This window comes from Populus nigra, chromosome 10 (genome assembly GCF_951802175.1).
Source record: "Populus nigra chromosome 10, ddPopNigr1.1, whole genome shotgun sequence".
In the NCBI taxonomy this organism is placed as follows: Eukaryota; Viridiplantae; Streptophyta; class Magnoliopsida; order Malpighiales; family Salicaceae; genus Populus; species Populus nigra.
Genome location: NC_084861.1, coordinates 9,804,895 through 9,823,887, shown reverse-complemented (window position 1 = coordinate 9,823,887; position 18,993 = coordinate 9,804,895). Strand labels below are relative to the sequence as shown.

General features: G+C 33.9%; 2 protein-coding genes across 7 annotated transcripts; one reads left to right on the top strand and one right to left on the bottom strand.

Annotated features, from left to right (window-relative positions):
• Positions 1-7,115: 7,115 nt before the first annotated feature.
• On the bottom strand, positions 7,116-11,494 carry LOC133704602 (protein Iojap-related, mitochondrial). Of its 3 annotated transcripts, XR_009844092.1 has the most exons (6): positions 11,182-11,491; positions 9,876-10,229; positions 9,467-9,554; positions 8,916-9,013; positions 7,999-8,158; positions 7,116-7,485 (listed from the first exon to the last, which is right to left on the bottom strand). XR_009844092.1 is itself a non-coding variant. In XM_062129480.1 (5 exons), the coding sequence occupies exons 2-5, from the start codon at positions 10,173-10,175 to the stop codon at positions 8,084-8,086; spliced, it is 561 nt and encodes a 186-aa protein (XP_061985464.1). In that variant the 5' UTR covers positions 10,176-10,195; positions 11,182-11,494; the 3' UTR covers positions 7,941-8,083. The 3 variants fall into 3 exon arrangements, 2 of the variants coding, with proteins under 2 accessions (XP_061985464.1, XP_061985463.1); XM_062129480.1 differs by lacking the exon at positions 7,116-7,485 and having other exon boundaries at positions 7,941-8,158; positions 9,876-10,195; positions 11,182-11,494; XM_062129479.1 differs by lacking the exon at positions 7,116-7,485 and having other exon boundaries at positions 7,941-8,158; positions 11,182-11,490.
• A 3,415-nt stretch (positions 11,495-14,909) lies between these two features.
• On the top strand, positions 14,910-18,295 carry LOC133704523 (peptidyl-prolyl cis-trans isomerase CYP21-4-like). Of its 4 annotated transcripts, none has more exons than XM_062129368.1 (8): positions 14,910-15,123; positions 15,848-16,019; positions 16,148-16,187; positions 16,353-16,406; positions 16,961-17,046; positions 17,376-17,513; positions 17,601-17,748; positions 17,836-18,295. In XM_062129368.1, exons 2-8 carry the CDS (start codon positions 15,868-15,870, stop codon positions 17,920-17,922), a joined length of 705 nt encoding a protein of 234 aa, XP_061985352.1. In that variant the 5' UTR covers positions 14,910-15,123; positions 15,848-15,867; the 3' UTR covers positions 17,923-18,295. The 4 variants fall into 4 exon arrangements, with proteins under 4 accessions (XP_061985352.1, XP_061985353.1, XP_061985351.1 ...); XM_062129369.1 differs by having other exon boundaries at positions 14,912-15,227; positions 15,853-16,019; XM_062129367.1 differs by having other exon boundaries at positions 14,917-15,123; positions 15,853-16,019.
• The last annotated feature ends 698 nt before the right edge of the window (positions 18,296-18,993 follow it).

The following is an 18,993-nucleotide window of genomic DNA, read 5'->3' as shown; positions in this document are numbered from 1 at the left end:
CCTGAATAGTAATCTAGCATCGACTCTCTTTTCTTTTTTTTTCTTTCTTTCTTTTTTTTTCTCTTCTTTTTTTCTAATGAATTATCACTGGCTATCTATAGTCACTGCCAAAGAACAATACGGATCTGCTTTAAAAAAAATTATATGGGCATAACTACTCCGTCTACAATTAGTGTAACTGCCCTGCCTAATATAATAAATTTGTATTATTGATTTTATTTTTTTATATATAATAATAAATATTTATATAGATAAAACTAAAAATTCATATCAGTATTAGAAAAAGCCCGATTCAACAACTAAAAATCATTTCCTCCTTTGCTTCCTTTGCTCTTGTTGTCCTTAGAATCTCTAATTTTTTAATATTGCCTTGTAGTGTCATATGTTTATTTTTTTTACAAAGAAAACTTTTCAAAAAATCTTGGTGAATCCAAAATTAGGTTACACAAGCTACCATGCAACCTCCTTCGTCAACTCTCTCTCTCTCTCTCAAACCTTCACAGGTTGGTGTTTAATTAAAGCAAAAGAAAAGAGAGACTGCTATGAGAGCACACGCTTCTGCCAAGAACGCACAAATTTTTTCAGACTCTACTGTGCATCAAGCAGCTATAGAAACATTAGCTTTTAGACTCGAAAAAGTCTAGTTTCAGAATGATGAAATATTAACGTCTCTGGAGATAATAAAATAATACTTTCACCTTCAAATATCAAAACAAAATGGCTGTGAAAACTCAACGAACAATGGGCCGGTTTAAAGTTTCAAAGGGGGGAGCTTATGGTTCAGCATCTATGGATTGTAGGCTCTAGGCTGTGATGAGAAAGCTCAAAGCTGAGACTGTTGATATTTCATTTTCAACGATGCTAGGGAATGATGTTTTTTTTTTTCCGACCAACAGGGACATGGTGTTAGGGTTTTTCTTTACTGGGATTTAGTTGTACATGGTCCGATTCTCTCTTATCTCTCTATGATAAGACCTTGTTTTTAGGCAAGTCAGCAGAACTTGGCAGACTTGAATTGGAGTGCGTACATGAAGGAGTTTGAGTATGTGAATCTGACAATCTGACTAGTCTTCAAAGCTTTCCCTCCATTGACCAAGCAATCATCATAAGAGAGCCTTTTGAAGGTTCTTGGGTTAACCATTCTTGCAGAGGCAAACCAGCCACAATGGAGATGGATATTTGAAGGAGCACAACCATAAACGCAAGTGTTGACAATCTGCACTATGTACTGTGGGATCCCAGAAGTAGTATCTCTACTTTGTGAGATGCTTATATCTCTGTTTGTGCAAGTACCTATTGTTGAAAATTTAAAGGACAAGCAAGACAAGTACCATCTGAGACAAGAAGAAGTATAGACTTCCAGGGAAACTTGAAGTCTGGCTAGGACAAACAATAGAACATGTAGGAAGTTGTCAAGAGATTGAATTTTACCATGTACCGAAAGCTTTCTGTGGCTTGAGTATGACTGTTGTCTTATGGTGGTTAGTGTTGTTGATTGGTTATTACTTCCATCACATGATTGCAAAAACTTATCTGAAGCACCTGCAACGTGTGTTAGAAATAAAATAAGTGCCTGAGAAAGGAAGACTTGGAGAGAAGGAACAGGAGTTCAATATCACCTGTTTTTATTCCAAGACTGCAACCTGTAATGATGAGCATCATCATCATCAAGTAGAGGAGGCAAATATGACAAGAGCTCATGATAAATTGAGATCAACTGCTAGATGGAAATTGCTCTCACAGTTTAGCAGTTTGGCTAGTAGCTAGATTCTCATGGACTTGCTTCTGTCAACCTTGACATCATTCAAATGGGGTTTATATTTGAGCTTTTGAGGGTTGGTCAGTGCTCCTTATGACATGCAAGTATGATGCATGACCGCATTGTGAACAAAGTACAGTTTAGGGTGTTAGAGACAGAGAGGGAGGGAGGAATGCTGCGAAGATTGAGGACCACCATTAATTTCATATTCCATTTACATTTTAGGTCCCCATCTCATTGTTTTATTGTTGCCTAGACAGAAGAAAGACGCCATACATTTAATGCAAAAGGCAGAACTAATATCTCATCTCTGTAGAGTATAGTCTGTATGTTCTGTCCCATTTCAGATAGCACTAAAAAATCAATATTACTTCTCTTCAGTCGAGAAAATTCTTATCAGTCTTTAATTTTCTAAGAATACTTCCCAGCAGGCATTAAACCCTTGATTGAATACCTATGCTCCTCTTGCATTGAAATGAAAATTATGTGCCATGATATAACGGCATAACACATTTTATTTATCCAGTTTTGACAGAGATGCTCAATTTTCCTCCGCATCACAATCACTGTGGTTGTTCCTACATTTTACTTCAATTTCATGGGGTAGGGAAAGGTAAGACTATGAACTGCGTCAAACCAAGGACTTTTTTGGTATGAATTTTGATATTGACTTGGATGAAAATAAAGAAATTAAAATCAAAAAACAAGAAAGACAGAGAGAAGGGATTTATTTTACAGTTTTATTATCTATTTTTATTATTTTTTTAATAGTCTACCTTCAAAACATCAACTGCAACCCCTTAATCTCCTAATCACATCTTAAATTGACCCTTATAATATATACACATCTTAAATTGACCCTTATAATATATATATATATATGTGTGTGTGTGTGTGTGTGTGTGTGTGTGTGTGTGTGTGTGTGTTAGAATATGGATTGGGATCTTCATCTTCGTCAAGAATTTCAAAATATAAAAGGACATAAAAGTGGGTACGTGTTGTTACATCACATCCCATTCTTCTACATGCTTTCTACTGCTGCTCATATCTTTTTGATGTGTCCAATAGAGAGTGAATCAGTTTCCTGGACAAAAAGCAAATCCCCCCATCCTGTTACAGGGCATCAACTTGGAGTACATGCATGTCCTTAATCTGTTTTCCCAATAGTCAAAATCTTTCCTTTACCATTTCTTGTTTAGGCGAGTCTTTTCCTCGAAATAGTAGTTATAGTTGTAGGACCTCAGTGTGTGAATATTTAACTCATCTTATTTGCTTAAAAGTACTTGAATTTCAATACTGAAATCACCGTATCTTTTCTACTCTTTCTCTGAGCAATTTCTGTGTCTGAACCCCTGATAGGACTGCACCGGGAGAGATCGGACAAAAGTTCATGGCTTTGTGTACAGAGGGAGTCATTGGCAGGTCCTTTCTGGGCTCAATTAGAACTTGCCCAAAACAACGTTCAGAGGAATGATACCTTTCCGTTTTTACCCGTGCCTGCTTCTATCGTACGTCTTTTACCAAATTCATACAACGAGGTGCCTCCAAAACTCAGTTCTTGGATACTGTCACGTGCTTCTAATAATTTATCATTACATGTTAGATTAATTAACGGTGTGTTTATCATAAATCAAATTACTCTTCACAGCTCCATTCACATTCACATGAGATTTTATGTGGATCAAAACAAGCTATTTGATTCGTTGATTTAACAAGTTCTGTATCTATCATCGGATTCTACAGTAGATTCCTACTGTAAGATTGGTTTGATCACTTGAATTGGGTCTTGAAAACAACTATAGTATCCATTGATAATCTTTCCATTAGAGACAAAAACGCGTTTTTCACTTCATTTCTTTCTAAAAAAACTCAACATGTCGCCTTCTTGAAATTTTCTTTGCATGTATATGGTGTAATCTTTAAGAACCCTCAGATCTTAACTTTAATTTTCTGCTACCTGTAGACCTGAGATGTTATCATGAAGCAGATATTGCAAATTCAGGAAAGGATTTGAGCACCTTATCATAAGCATACACCGTAGAGGTAGCGGTTTCTGGCGGACTAGAAATCACAGATATTGGAATCCATACGTGATTTGTTGTGAGACTCTATAATTTTATCGCTAAAGAATTAACAACTAATTAAGTCCTGTACGTAAACCACGATGTGCCCCCATTCACTGTTCTATGCTCTATTTAGAGCATTTTCTTCGATGGCTTTGGAAAAACAGAAGGCACTGCCTTTTTCAAATACAGGTTCACTGCAGATTCTCAAACATTTTCTAGTATTTCGGATGGCATGCATGCTTCCAGGATGATGAAATTGTTGATGTAAAAAAACTAAATCGTTTTTGACAGGATACTGCAACATCTCGCCAACCAATTTGAATAGGATATCTAATAAATCCGGTGGAGTCATGCCTAGCTCGTGACGTTTGAAAGAACCATGCAACCGGTCAATGAGTCGTCGATCTAAAGACAACGCTTTTCGTTGAAAACCAAAGACACTGTAGAATCACCTTGTGTATAGTTGCATAATTGGCCTGAACTTCGAGGCCAAAATGGAAGCACCGATTTTATTGCTTTGTCAAAATAGAGCAACCTATAGTCTGTCAGCCATGTCATATTAATGAGTTTTATGCAGCAATGGCCCATGTGGACGAGATTTATGAGTGGCTGTCACCTTAGTAGATGAATTACAAGAAAGATGAATCTAGTTATCCAATCTACACACATAAAAAAAGCATCTGTAGACTGTTTCTTTTCGAGCCAAAATGAATGAAAAGTTTCTTTTTATGAATAACGAAGTGGTTGGACTAAATGCAAAGGCAGAAAACCGCCAGGTGCATATGCATGGTTACCTATCAAAGTCACGTGGATATGTTATAGGCTTACAGATAGCTGGCTTGTATAGGCCTGGCTAGGTCAGGTCAGGCTTTATATGCGATCTGTCTATGTTGAACCAGAGCCACCCCTGATCATCTCTTTTCCCTATACAATGCCGATGTCTTGACGTCAATCCTCCCTGTGAATTGCAACGAATTGCTTGTTTGAGCTTTAGAGAAGAGGAAGAAGAAGAAGGGTAGGTAATAAATTAAGGAGCTAATTTTAGTTTCTGATAATATTTAGTTTTTTGTGCCATTGACTGAATGATTTTTTTAACTTTATCAAGGTGCGTGGCTTGCAAAATTATGCAGTCATGCTTTGCAATAATTGATAGATTACTCATAAACACAAAAACCAAGAGAGAAAATACCTCCAACAATTCTTCAGCGTAAAACAAAGAAGTTTTACAAAAATCACCTAAAAATGCTATAAAAAACCATCCAAGCCCCCTTTTGCTTGTGTAGTTGTGGAATCTTGACATTGCACTTGGAAGGCCACCTGAGCAGCTCCAGGTTGCAGGCTATCTAGCTTGGGACATAAATAACAGTGTCTGTACTATGATATACACATGATATAACCATGATCACTCTGTACAGAAGAACACACAACAGTGACTTGTATGAGATGACAATATTATTGTGTACTCGCCAAATACGTACCATATCTGACTAGACCAAAACACCCCCTCAAAGTCAGCTACTTCTCTATTATAATAATAATTATTATTATTTATTTATTTGCCAAAAATTCACGGGCCATGCATCAAATGGGGTTTCTATTTTTCGTTTTCTTTTTATTTTTCCTGGAATGGAGAAAGATTAAAAAGCGAATTGAATAACATGGCTGGTCTCATTTTCCACAGTACTAGTACAAGTGGCAAAATTATGAAATGAGAAGAATATTGAATTTAGGTATTATCTTTAAATATTTTTGAAAATAATTTTTGTGAATCAAATGAACGGATTATTTCTCGTAGATCAAAGATAAAAGTGATATGAATCAATGACTTATTATAAGGTATCGATATATATTATGTATGTGTATATTTTTTATTTTTTAGTTTAATATAGATGTTAGAATTAGTTTACGCATATCTTAATTAATTTCACGAATCTTAAAATTAACAACCATATAAATTTTTAAAATTACAGAGGAAGTAAGTTATGCTTATGTTTATTTTGCGGGAATTGGGGGGTGTTGTGGGATGACTGCGACACAGAGGCAAGAGGTTTATCAATTTTTGAGTATATTGGGCTTGATAGGTTCCTTCGTTTGGTCTCCGAATGATTTTTACCATTTTGTGGGCAAAATACTGTCTTAAAAATGTTATTGAAAATATAATATTTTATTTTTAGAAAATATTATTTGTTAAGAAATATATTAAAATAATTTTTAATAATAATATACCAAAATAATTTAAACCCATAAAAATAATCAAATTTATATATATAAAAAAACCATAATTTCATATGGATCCAGGAGATCGAGTCCTCGACAGGTGTTTGTTTTTCTTGAGTTGTGAACCCTTGGGCACTTCTCTTCCCCGATATTTTTTTTTCACGACAAGACCGCCTGATTTATTTATGGGCCAAACTTGAGGGTCTAGAATTGACAATTACTTCTTAAAGGACTTCAGGCCGAACGCTTAGCGAGTCTTTTACTGTCAAGTCGACGAGTTTACATGGAAACAGGCGTCGATCGTAGAAATGCAACAATAAGTCAGGGATAAGGTTATGCTTGGTAGAAGAAAAAACACATAAAAATATATTAGCTCGATGTTTTTACATAGAAATATATTAAAAAAAAACACACATTATATTGGATCATCAGACATAATTTTCACATTTAATTCTCATCCCATTGTTTCTTCAGCCGTGCTAGAGGTAACTTAAAGCTAAAACTCATTTTAGTAGCTGGGTAGCATGGCAAAATATCAAGTCGGATCATGATTTCTATGCACCCGGCTTGGTATATCCACAGCCATCACATAACCGATCAGATTAGGTGGAGGGTTTTTTTACCCATCAGGCACCAACCGAGTATTCTGTCTGACATGTTTTTTTTTTTTGAAAAAGCTTCTCTTTAAATTGTTTCATCACGTGGCAATATCACTTCATAGTAAAATCGTGCAAGATATTGATTTATTTGTTTAATAATCTTATTTCTCTATATTACATTTAATTAAAAACTAACACTACATGTGTTTTAAAAATATAAAATTATATAATTAAACATATAAGTGCTCTGTGCTCGGTAACAAGTCATCAACAATTAATATATATAGTTGTATATATGAATTATTGAAGATATCTTTTATATTTAAAATTATGTTTGTAATGTTTAAATGCTTGCTTGTTGTCTATTAAATGATTTACTATCATGTACTTCAAAGGGGAATGTATCAATAATTACCTAACTTACACGTGCACTGCCTGGTATTTGATATGGAAATGTTACATATAATTACCAAGGGACATTAACATACTAATTTATATATATTGTTATTTAATTATCATTATTATCACATGTTAATAATTATAAATTAAAATTCACTAATACAGTAAAGTTAGAAGCCTAGATTGATTTCTACAAGGATTGCAATGTAATATTGCAATAATAAGCATTATATATTAAAAAATCAAAGATTGTTTTGTCAATTATTAAGTTTGAGTGGGCTGATGTTGGATGGCTTTCTAGTAATACATACTTCAGTGCTCAATCCCACGTCATCCAATGCGAGAAGGGATTTTGGGCCCATGAAGCACTCCTTCCCAAAAGGTGTTTTCTCGAGGGCAAGGCCCATCAAATTTACAGGTACGCTATGGTGAGATGGACTGCAAACTGAAAGTTGGTAAACCCACAAGTTAGCTCCAAGGTTTTAAGGTGAGACAATAACTGTTTGGAGACTCCAAACTAAATGACATTAATACCACCAATTAAACACTAAGGTGATGCTAAGAGTGCTTTTTAAAATAGTTTTTTATTTAAAAATATTTTTATTTTTTTTACTATTAACATCGGTACATTAAAATTCTCAGACTATTAAAAAATATTAATTTAATGTTTTTTTGAATTAAAAATATTTTTAAAAAACACAGAATAAAAATTATGCCAAACACCCTGTAACTTGCTATAAATCCCTTTTTGTAGAAATATAAGCCAAGAAAACAATGTATCATATGCTATTATCATTAGGTTGTGATTTATGAACTAATTCCTCGTTCCTTTTCTGGAATTTTTGTACGAAAAAAAGATGGAAGAGAGATTCCAAGCAAATGATGTGACAATATAGACAATTCTGAAGAAAACTGCAGAAAATCATTCATAAGAGAACAATATACAGTTTACACGTACATATTGATTGAGGAAAAAACTTTGGCACGAGAAAACTATATTGGCAACAATGGCAGCAGCTGCTCATGTCACAACTATTGATGCTTCAGGCACCTCTATTTGCTGGTCTTTTAGAATTGTTTCTCTTGGGACGAATCTTGATAAAAGCTTTATCCAAGTCCTAAACAGATGAAACAAAAAGAGACATCAGGTTTTCATTTCCCCTCTAATTCGAGGAAATTTCAGGTTAAGCATTCAACACATGTTATAGAATATTTTGATACAGAAAAAAGGCTAAAGTACGACTTCACCCATACCATGTCAAGGAGGAGTCAAAAGAAACAAATTAATACAACCATTATTTGATTTAAAAGAAAATTTTTAAATCAGGAGTCAAAAACTTATTATATGCAAGTATATAGAACTCTCACAAGACCAATACATCAATCCACAGCTTAAACATAGAGGATATTTTGATCATAACTGCTCATTATTAAAATAATTAGAAATCTCTTTCCCCTTCAAATCCACAAGTAAAATAATCAGAAAGCCACTAGCAGATTCAGAAGACACAAAATGGATAAAAGGTAGAAATGATTTAAAAAACAGAGACGCGGTTATAGCAAGATGACTCTCAAAATTGAATACAGTTCTATTCGAACCGGGATAAAATTTTAAACCAACTCGCTTAAGAGATTGGAACTCAACTGCTTTAATATACTTGGATTTCTCTTTTGTTAAATGCACATTGATTTTTCCTACAAAGCTAAAAAAATTAACTAACAGTCTCAATTTGTGTTGATGCATTCCTCTATCTTCTAGATCAAGAGGAAAACACAACTTACAACGTCATGTATTGGTGGGTGGGTGTGCATGTTAGGGTGTAGCAGATTGGACAAAGACCAGAAAAGTTCAAAATCCTTGATTTTATCTTTTACCTGATCTGGTTCCTCATTAGATGCATCTGAGGTCCAAAGACTTTCCAAATTGTAGTATGCTCGAGCTTTCTCGTCAAGAGCATGAACTATCACCTTACCTGTGGAGAGAAATATTACTGCAAGATTCTAGAAATCAATAAGCCACTTTATCAACACTAAAGTTCATCAGAGTATCAATGTAAAATTCATCAAAGTATCAGTTTCACGATTATGCTAACATAATTTAAGTCAATTTCATGTAGCTCATAAGGTTATCATCAGCGTGAAATAGATGCCCATGTAGAATAAGATAGAAACTGAATAAGAAAAGATAAGACGGAAATTCTTTGACAAGCTCGTTTCCAGTTTTCCCCTTTAAGCAGCGAGCAAGGGAACTCTAACCAACTCAACATTGCGATACGAGTAATTAAAGCTATTAGCTGGTTGGTGTAACAAATTTCTAGTAAAATAGAAGGGGGCCTGTACTGATTATACCATTAAAGGACCAACATATCTAACTTTAGATTTTCTGTAACAGCCTACGTATCTAACATCATAGAGTGGAGACAAACCAGAGTCAATAACAATCCACTTTCCTCCCTCTTGCCCTTCCACACTGGGGAGGGTCATTCGTTGAGCCCCCTTTTGCTTTTGCTTAGCCTGCTCATGAAAAAAAAAGAAAAAGAAAAATAATCGCAATCCTTGGAAAAATCAATAAACATCTTACTACAAATTGTTCTTAAACACCAAAGAAACCATCATCAATCAAAACAACAAAACAGCAATAAACACAAACCCTCCTGCACTACCCAAGAATTCAACGTGATGCTGAAAGGTTCATTTCTTTTTCCTTCACTAAATCTTCCCATGAGCCAAATTGCAAATATCAAACAAGGAAAACGATACCAATTGCTAATATTATTCAATTTAGCTGCCTTAGAAGTCAGAGAGAGAGAGAGAGCGAGAGAGAGTTGAACGTGCCTTGTAAATAAGGGCTTGAGCGATGTTTTTGACATGCCATGTCGACCTGCCAGTGGCAATGACCATATAATCAGCCCATTCAGCGTGCTTTTTAGCTGGTATAACTTTCACGTCATCTGCTCTCACATCAGTGAGAACCTTCTCTATCTCGTTTAGGTCCAGTATGCTTCTGTCACTGTTGGATTCAGCAGCTGATGAAGAGAAAGTATGACCGGAACCTGACAACACAGGTTTCCATGGATGATTCAGGAGTGAAGATGAGAGATGAAGAGACCGAGATCGCAGAGTTGCAGCCAACATTTTATCACACCAGTCCAGAGCTGTTGAAGCAATATGTCAAAATGGCTTGCAAGCCTGTTGCAATGCACAAACAAATTATAAAACTAGCTTGAGTGGCACGTGCTTTCTGTGATTATTACTAGCAAAACAGAACTACATGTGCAACTAAACTACATTGTGTTCCCAACTGTACCAGCCACTGCTCAATGGCAAAAAAAAATTCTTTTTTCTTTTTCTTTTTTTTAGAATGATAATGAAACGTTAAGCTTCACACAAATTGCATACTTGCATTGTGTTACAACTTCATCCCTTATTCTACTCTATGGTTCACATTTAAATTACCGTAAAAAAAATAATCTCCTCAAAATTTACTCTCTTCATTTGGTGGTGCAACCCAGAAAGAATCATATCTCCATACTAATTCAGGCAATTCCGCTATGATCTCTAGTGTTGGCTAAAGTAATAGATTGACATATTCTTTCATTTCAATTAGCTGAACAAAAAGGTCCAAGGGCATAAGAAATCATGCTGGTACCATCTCAACCAAATCTCGATGAAACAGTATTAAATTAGCATATGTATTACATTACATCACGGCACTTAACTCATCATTTAGCCATATTCGCTAACAAAATCCACATTTTTGCTACCATGTAAATAATTCCTCCTCCAAAACAAAAAAAATTTAAATAATGAGATTCGGTGTCTTTTATAAGTTCTTTCTGTGTAAATTATTTAAAAACACACAAATAAAACAATAAAAAGTCTTTTTCGTGATTTGAATATATATACAAACTAAAAAGTTGCCACTTGAAGAAGCATTTGACAGAGCATGAGAGGATTTTGTTGACCAAAATAAAAAGACACAGCTTCTTCTTAATCCTCTCCCCATTTTTTGTCATTTAATGCTATCTTGAGAGCAAGAAATGCATCAAATAATTAAAGATGTCCTCACTATTCCAGTAACAAACCCTAAATACTTTAGATATCTAATAAGTAAAAAAAGAAAAGAAAAGAAACGATTTACCTTTTTATCTGCCGTTTTATTTATCGCTTTCCACCGACAGTAAGAATAAGAGAAAACCCGGAATATATCTAGCTCCACAAAGCAGACGATGACTCACGATCGAGCTCCTTCTCTCTAGAATAACTGGAGAGTCTGTCTCTGGCAGCCAGGGAGGGGCACCATACAGCACCGTTATATCTTCTGCCTGTCAAATATTCGAATAACATGTTACAACTTGGTACTAGGTTTTTAACTTTTAAGGAACTGTTGGGTTAGTCCCTCCAGTTCAGGAACTCCACATCTAATCCCTGTATATTTTCATAATACATTGGATTTGTAAAGCAGTAGTCCCCCCCGTTAGCCATCAATCACCGAGGTATCTAACTAGTGAGATAATGTATTCAAATTCCAGAGTGCTTCTCTTTTATTTATATGAAAGTGGAATCCAAAAGCTGTTGATATGGATAAAAGTGGATGATATAAATGTATTTTATTTTTTGCAATTGTATTTTAAACAGTGTTTCATGAAAAAATTATTTATTTTTATTTAAAATTAATTTTTATATTTTTATATAATTTAAATGTACTAATATTCAAAATAATTTTTTAATATAAAAATATATTATCTTAATATATTTTGAAATACAAAACACTTTAAAAAGTAATTACTACGGCACTTTTTAACATCAATTTATTATAAGTCAAGTCTTCAATTTCTTGCTGTATTTTCTACAATTTTTGTGAAGTCTGTTTTTAAAGTCCGAAAAGAAGAAACCTATTTTTAAAGCTCAGGAAGAAATCGGTTTATAATTAATATATTTCAACCTTCTAAATATTGGTTCTATACTTAAGGTGATTATTTTCGGTTCGATTCAGTTTTTATAAAAAAAAGTAATCAAACTGAAATTTTTTTAAAAAAAAACCAAAATCAGTTCAAAACCGACTGATTTAGTTTGGTTTTTTAGGACAAAAACTGGTTTGACTTGATTTTTTCAGTTTGACTCGGTTTTTTCCGGTTTGGGTTCGGTTATGTTTTTTCGGTTTCAGGCTTATAAAACTGAACCGAACCGGTCGATCTTTTCAAAATTTTAATCAGTTTAATCGGATTTTTTTTTCAATTCGGTTTTATCAATTATTTTTTTTTAATTTTTTTAATTTTTTGCTCACTCAGCACTTTTTTAAGTCAAGTTTTGCTTCATTAAATTTGTAGGTTGTGTTGTTACTGACTTTTAATTATTGTTATTTCACTATTTCATTTTACAATATTGTTATCTCTACACACCACTTCGTTTCTATCTTTCTTGAACATCAAATATACTTATTGCATTAAGAAGTGGTGAAGCTAATTATATGATAATGAGAGAAGACCTCCACACCGAAATAAATCTGTATTTATTAATCATCCCATGGTGATAACTTTCAGGCTTCATCGGGTAATTTTCGAGTTTCATTTGTTATCTAATATATATATTTTTTAACATATGCTCAACACACACACAATTATATTTATATCAATTTATTTTTCTATTACATATATGATATATATTAAATGTTCTTTTTTCATTGAATTAACTTTATTGGAAATTCATGCTTCTTCACTTTTGATTGATATGTTTTATTTGCTTTCACAGGGCTTTTTTTAATATTATTTTAATATACTAGCTAATTATACTTGAAATAACCATACAAGTCCAAGACACAATATCTCACTGGTAAAATTTATCTAATACTTGAAGTGCCAGACCAAGATAATCGTGTAAAGATGAACCAGACCATTTTGAACCAACAGCGAAAATCATCTTCCAGAATCTTTCTTCTAACCACGTGCAATATAAAATTAGGGTAGAATAAATTCCCTTGAGTTGATCATGATTCCCAAGTAGCCCATCCTGTAAAGTATCATACTCTATCAAGCTGAATTTTATCCTCTGATTCTAGCCACTTATCCTTCTCTCTTGAAAGTGCATGATTCCATCTCTCCTAATGTGAGTGTCAGTACTATCTTACCATTCAGTGCGTCAAGTAGAAGAAATTATAATAACTTTACAAGAAATAAATAAATAAAACTCAAAAAATAAGTAGAATCAATTCAAGTCATGACAAAACTATAACTACCATCATAAAATTTGGATAATTTCACATAAAAAAAAATATGAAGTTTATTTTCTAATTAGTTTTGTAACACCTCACCCTACTAGTAAAATATTGTCGCTTTGACCCATGGATCTCACATATTTGTTATTGGTAGCCACGCATGACCCAAAAACACGTCTTACTAGTCAAGATGAGCATACTCATATAAGGTCCTTTCTTAAGTCCTTACTCGCCGATGTGGGATATTACAATTCACCCTCCTTAAGGAGCCCGGTGATCTCATCAGCGCTACCAGACAGCTAGTGAGCCGGGCTCTGATAGCAATTGTAACGCCTCATACTTTCATATGCATTTATAGTTATTTTCCTACGATTTGATACTTAAAAATACGGGTAATTTTTGTTTTGGAACCATCGCATGCACGACATAAAGTAGATCCTAGCTTTTGTTCAATTTTTGTTATCTAGTTTTAGGGAGTATATCATTGTATTTTGAAATGTTAAAACATTTATATAAATTAATTTGTATAATTAATGTTTAAACTTAACTAAATGAACTTAACTCTGAAATTTATATGATCATGTTCCATGTATTGTTTATCTCATTTATTCTTCTTTAATGATATTGTTGTTCAATGTATGTGATAAATATTATGGTTGTTATGGTGATGATGTTTGCAGGATGGAGACCCAGGACAACTGGGTTGTGATTGAGTTATGAGATGTGAGATATTAGAAGTGTAAACATGGTACATATCGATAATTTGAGACTTTCTGATATATGGGAGATTTTGCCAAAATTTTGGTGGAAATTTCAGTAAACTTGTATATGAGAACTATATATATATATATATATATATATATATATATATATATATAAAATTACCTGTATTTTTATGTACCAAATTGTAGGAAAATAACAATAAATGCATATGAGAGTATGAGGTGTTACAAATCTAATATTAAATAATAAAATAAAAAATAATTAAAAAATAAAACAAAAACAATGCAAGCAAGAGTATTTTATTTTTATTATAGACCATGCATTATTTTTTTTTATATAAAATCAGGTCCTGAAGCTCCACTGGAAGGAGGATATCATTCCCAACTCCACAATCAACTTCGACGATGTTAGAGATTATGGTGATAGTTATTTTTCAAAATATTTTTTACTTGAAAATATACTAAAATAATATATTTTTTATTTTTTAAAATTTATTTTTAACATTAACCTATCAAAACGATCTAAAATCATAAAAAAATTAAATTTAAAACTAAAAAAAATAAAAAAAATTCAAAACTGCACAGGAATTCAAGAAGCCAATTGAGATTCCTGGTTATATATAATCCGTAGATGGAGAGTCATATGACCAAAAATCGGCTTTGTACAGAATCCGAGGACCATATAAATTTTTGTCTATTGTTTTCTTTTAAGAAAAAGACTCCAATCCGAGGACCATATCTTTGAGGTTTGAAGTTGGGCCAGAGTGTACAAACTACAAACCCATAGACACATAAACTTAGGCTAGGCTCAAGTGATATTCAACCCGGACGGTCTAGAATCTAGATCATCTCCACTCCACCTCTAAATGTCATCATGACTGTAAACGTGTCCGGGACCCCACCTTGATTGATTCAATCATAACCGTCTGCTCCACTCCCACTATACAGTCAGGTTTTTGAATCTACTCCTCACGTGGAGCCCACCTCACCTTGAAACTTAACTAATTAATTACCATCGCCTGATAATCTATTATAATACAAATTCTACCAACTCGCAGGTTCTCGATTATCTCCTTAAGCAGTAGAAAAGTCATTAACGTCACCGGCCGGGGCACGCTAAGCATTGACCAACCCTGTCAAAATTAAGGTACTGCCTCGCTAGTCTTCAAGCTACATGTACTGTGCTATTATTACTTTTATGCTCTGATAGTCCCTGAAATGTTAGGGTTTCTATTCTTCCGAACTTTTTAGGTAAATTCTCTATCTGAACTGAAGTTCTAGTCTCTGAATTCTATTTCACTGAGCTGAAAATCACCTTTTTCGTTAGTTTGAGAGGAATTTGCTGTTTCTAATCTTGTGGTTCTGCACTTTTTTAACATCAAAAAAAGAGAAATGGCCATTGTGAACTGTTTTATCTGATTAACTGAATTTGCAAAACAAGAATTAGACACAATTTTTTTTTTATTGGATGTTGCATTCGGTAAGTGCATGATCGCTTCGATTGTTGGAATTTACTCTCGTGGAATGGATTTGAGTTTGGTATTTATTATAAAGGATGTTTATTTAATTGTATGTGTTGGTTTGTTGGTAGGGAAAACATATATTTTAGATAAACACGAAAAACTTATAGAAGATATATATGGTAAAGTTACCTATTGAGTCATTTTACGACCGTTTTTAGTTAATTGAAGTACCTGTTCTTGCCATTGAAGTGATTTTTGATGGGTGTAAATGCAAGTTGATATATTTAATCAATTAAATGACGAGAAAGGAAAGTGGTGTTGTAGAGATGCGTACTATGGTTTCCATTTTACTTTGTAAATGCATGTTACAGTTACTGCTTGTGACATAGTTTATTTTGTTTGTGAAAGTATAGTCAAAGTTACACTCCATGGCAAGGATAAAACCCCAGGCATTGCTAAATCAGAGCAAAAAGAAGAAGGGGCCGGCTCGAATCAGTGCCACTACTATATTTCTCTGTAACTTAGTTGTTCTGGTGATTATATTGTCCTTAGTTGCAACATATAGACATTGGTCACAAAGGTTTGCTGTCCCTCCCTTACTCAATGGCACCTGTTGTTTTGTGGATAACTGTCATCAGTTTTCTCACGAGAATTTACTCATGGATCTCGTTGAGAAATGATTCTTTTGATTTAATCCATAATTTGCAGGTCAAAGAATCGACCAGGAAGTGGCCTGTCAACTTTTGAGGTATATAATAGGATTTCTTCTTCATCATTTTTTTTATAAAAATTGTCTGGTAATTTCTTAGTCATCTAGCAATTCAGGGATTCTCTGATAAATACAATCATAATTATGTTATTTTGTCGAAGTAAATCTGTAAATTTGAAGTTGATTCCATTTTATGTTACTTAGGATACTGCCGATTCATTTGCAGATTCAAAGAAGTATGATCTCCCTGGTTATGCTGTAAGTTGTTGAATTAGCTTGCTACAATTTTTATGCTGTGATTGTTGATTGTAGTTGAGGTGCTGATGTCAATGTATTTGTGTATTTGTTTGACAAGCAAAGTTAAATATCTATATAGAAGAGCCATTTATGCGTGGGTGTGAATGGCCATGTGAACACACTTGTGGCTTATAGAGACTGCTAGTATAATAACAAGCAACACTTGAAATATAATACGTGTTTGATGGACAGTCTTCTTTCCTGAGGCATGATTAGATAACCATGCATAAACTATAACAGACAATGGATATTATAGTGGCCTGTCTCTGAATGTGAAAAGTCTCTTCTAGTGAAGTTTAACTGGAGTTTTAAAACATATAATGTCTATCTGACTGTTTCTGCTGAGATGCAACTGATTTATGACTTCTTCTTGAGCCTTTATTAACATCTTTGATTCTATCTTAATGGCTCTATGACTAATCCTTTGTATCACCTGCATAAAACCATATTTACATTGCTGTAATGTGATTGAAATTCCCTATACTTATTTGTCCTGATCTTTCATTCTTCTGTAGATTCTGAATACATCAAAAGGTTCTATAACAGTAGAACTGTACAAAGATGGTTCTCCGATGATTGTGGACAAATTCCTTGACTTGTGGTAAGCAGCAACATATGTTGGGATTCTTCGATCTACATCTACTGGTTTGTTAAACTGAAACATGGTTTACATGCAATAACAAGAATGCATTGAATGTATTTGGCTGTTTTTTTGAATTTTAAAAGGACAGTTGCTTAGAAGATCCATTCTTTTTGCTTTAGATTTTTTTTTTTTTTGTGATTTTGTCTAATAGCAGAAGACCATTATTTGCTCAGTTTCTAATTTGGTAATGTAGTTATTATGATGCTCTTCTTTTCTTCTTCGTTTTTATTTAGTTCTATATTCACTAGCTTTGTTTTAATCTTAAATCTTCAAATTTGGTTTTGCAGTCAAAAGGGGTACTTCAAAGGGATGCCTTTCCATCACGTGATCAAGCATTACGTAATTCAAGCAGGGCATTCCCAAGGGCTTGGAGCTGCTGAAGATTGGACCGCAAAAGGAAAGCTCCACAGTAGGCTTGCTACAAGGTTTTTTGCCTTGAAATTTAATGATTAGCATTTTATGGAATTTGGCTCCTTGTTTCCGCAATGATAATTTCTAATTGTGATAAGCAGCCCAAAGCACGAGGCTTTTATGATTGGAACCTCAAAAACTAGAGACAGCACAGGATTCGAGCTATTCATTACAACTGCACCCATTCCAGATTTAAATGACAAGATTTTGGTGTTTGGTCGGGCTGTAAAGGGTGAGGATGTGGTGCAGGTACAAAGCATTTGCTTCATGATCTATTTTCTCCTCTTCCTTCCAGTATCATATTAGAGTAACCATTTATCTGCAATGTTCCATCAGGAAATTGAAGAGGTGGACACAGATGAACATTATCGCCCCAAGTCTCCAGTAGGGATCGATGGCGTGACACTAAAACGTGAAATTTAAGTGCTATTAAATGGTTTTCGCAAGTGCTGTGGCTGCCTTCAGAGATGCTGCTTACTCGGTCATTTCTGTCAAGGTTTCTGGGTGCTACATCATCTCTTCATGCTTCTGTTTCAACTGTCCCCATGCGGACATCTTTCTCTAATTTAGAATTTTTTGGGAGGGGTGTTAAATTGACCCGACTTGTTTTGGGTTTTAAAGGGCTAATATTTGGATAGGAGAAAACACGTTCTGTTGATTCTATGTATAACAAACATGTCATGTTTCACATCTGGTCCTGTTATTGTTACTGACAGTTTGTACTTAACTGCTGTTGGTTGTATATCAACCATGAAAATGCCATTTCATCGTCTATGAGATGGCATCCTTCTTGTCATCATGTTGTCTATGATTGGATACAATGCAGTCACTTTCAGGCTTCAGGCATGATGTATTTTAGACGGATTTCAAGCTTTTCGTCTTCGTTCATGCTTGACATTTAAAACATTTGTAGCGTTTTAAACCATGCATCCTCCCATCTCCCTTAGAAATTTAAACGCATATGTGGTTTCAATCCTGAGATAGAACAGATGCCTTAGCAATCTGATCGACAATTCAGAAAAATAGCGAAACGCTCCAGTCTCTTGAACCTCCCTCTCTTTTCGTGACCCATAAAACGGTTAGGCTACAGACTACAGTACGCGAAATTAACACGAATAACATGGTCGAGCTTTATTTCACGAGTGTTTTATGACTTGGGTTTAGTTATATTTTAATTTAATATGTTGCAAGGAAAAAATATGATAAACGTATCCCTTGGACCAAAAAAAATCAAATCAAAATGACAGGAAAAAGAAAATTCATGAGATTATTTTTCATACTAAAATCTTTTATTATTAACAATATTATTATTCTTTGAATGGTTAGGATTTTTTGCTTTTAATATTATTATTATTGTTATTCTTTGGATGGTTACGACATCTTTTAAGTAAACCATCCAGATCCAATTCCAAACCATTACATCAAAACAAGAAATTTCTTCTTTTCACCCTTATTGAGCTTTTTATATAGTATAAAGTATAAGGTATTTGTTTT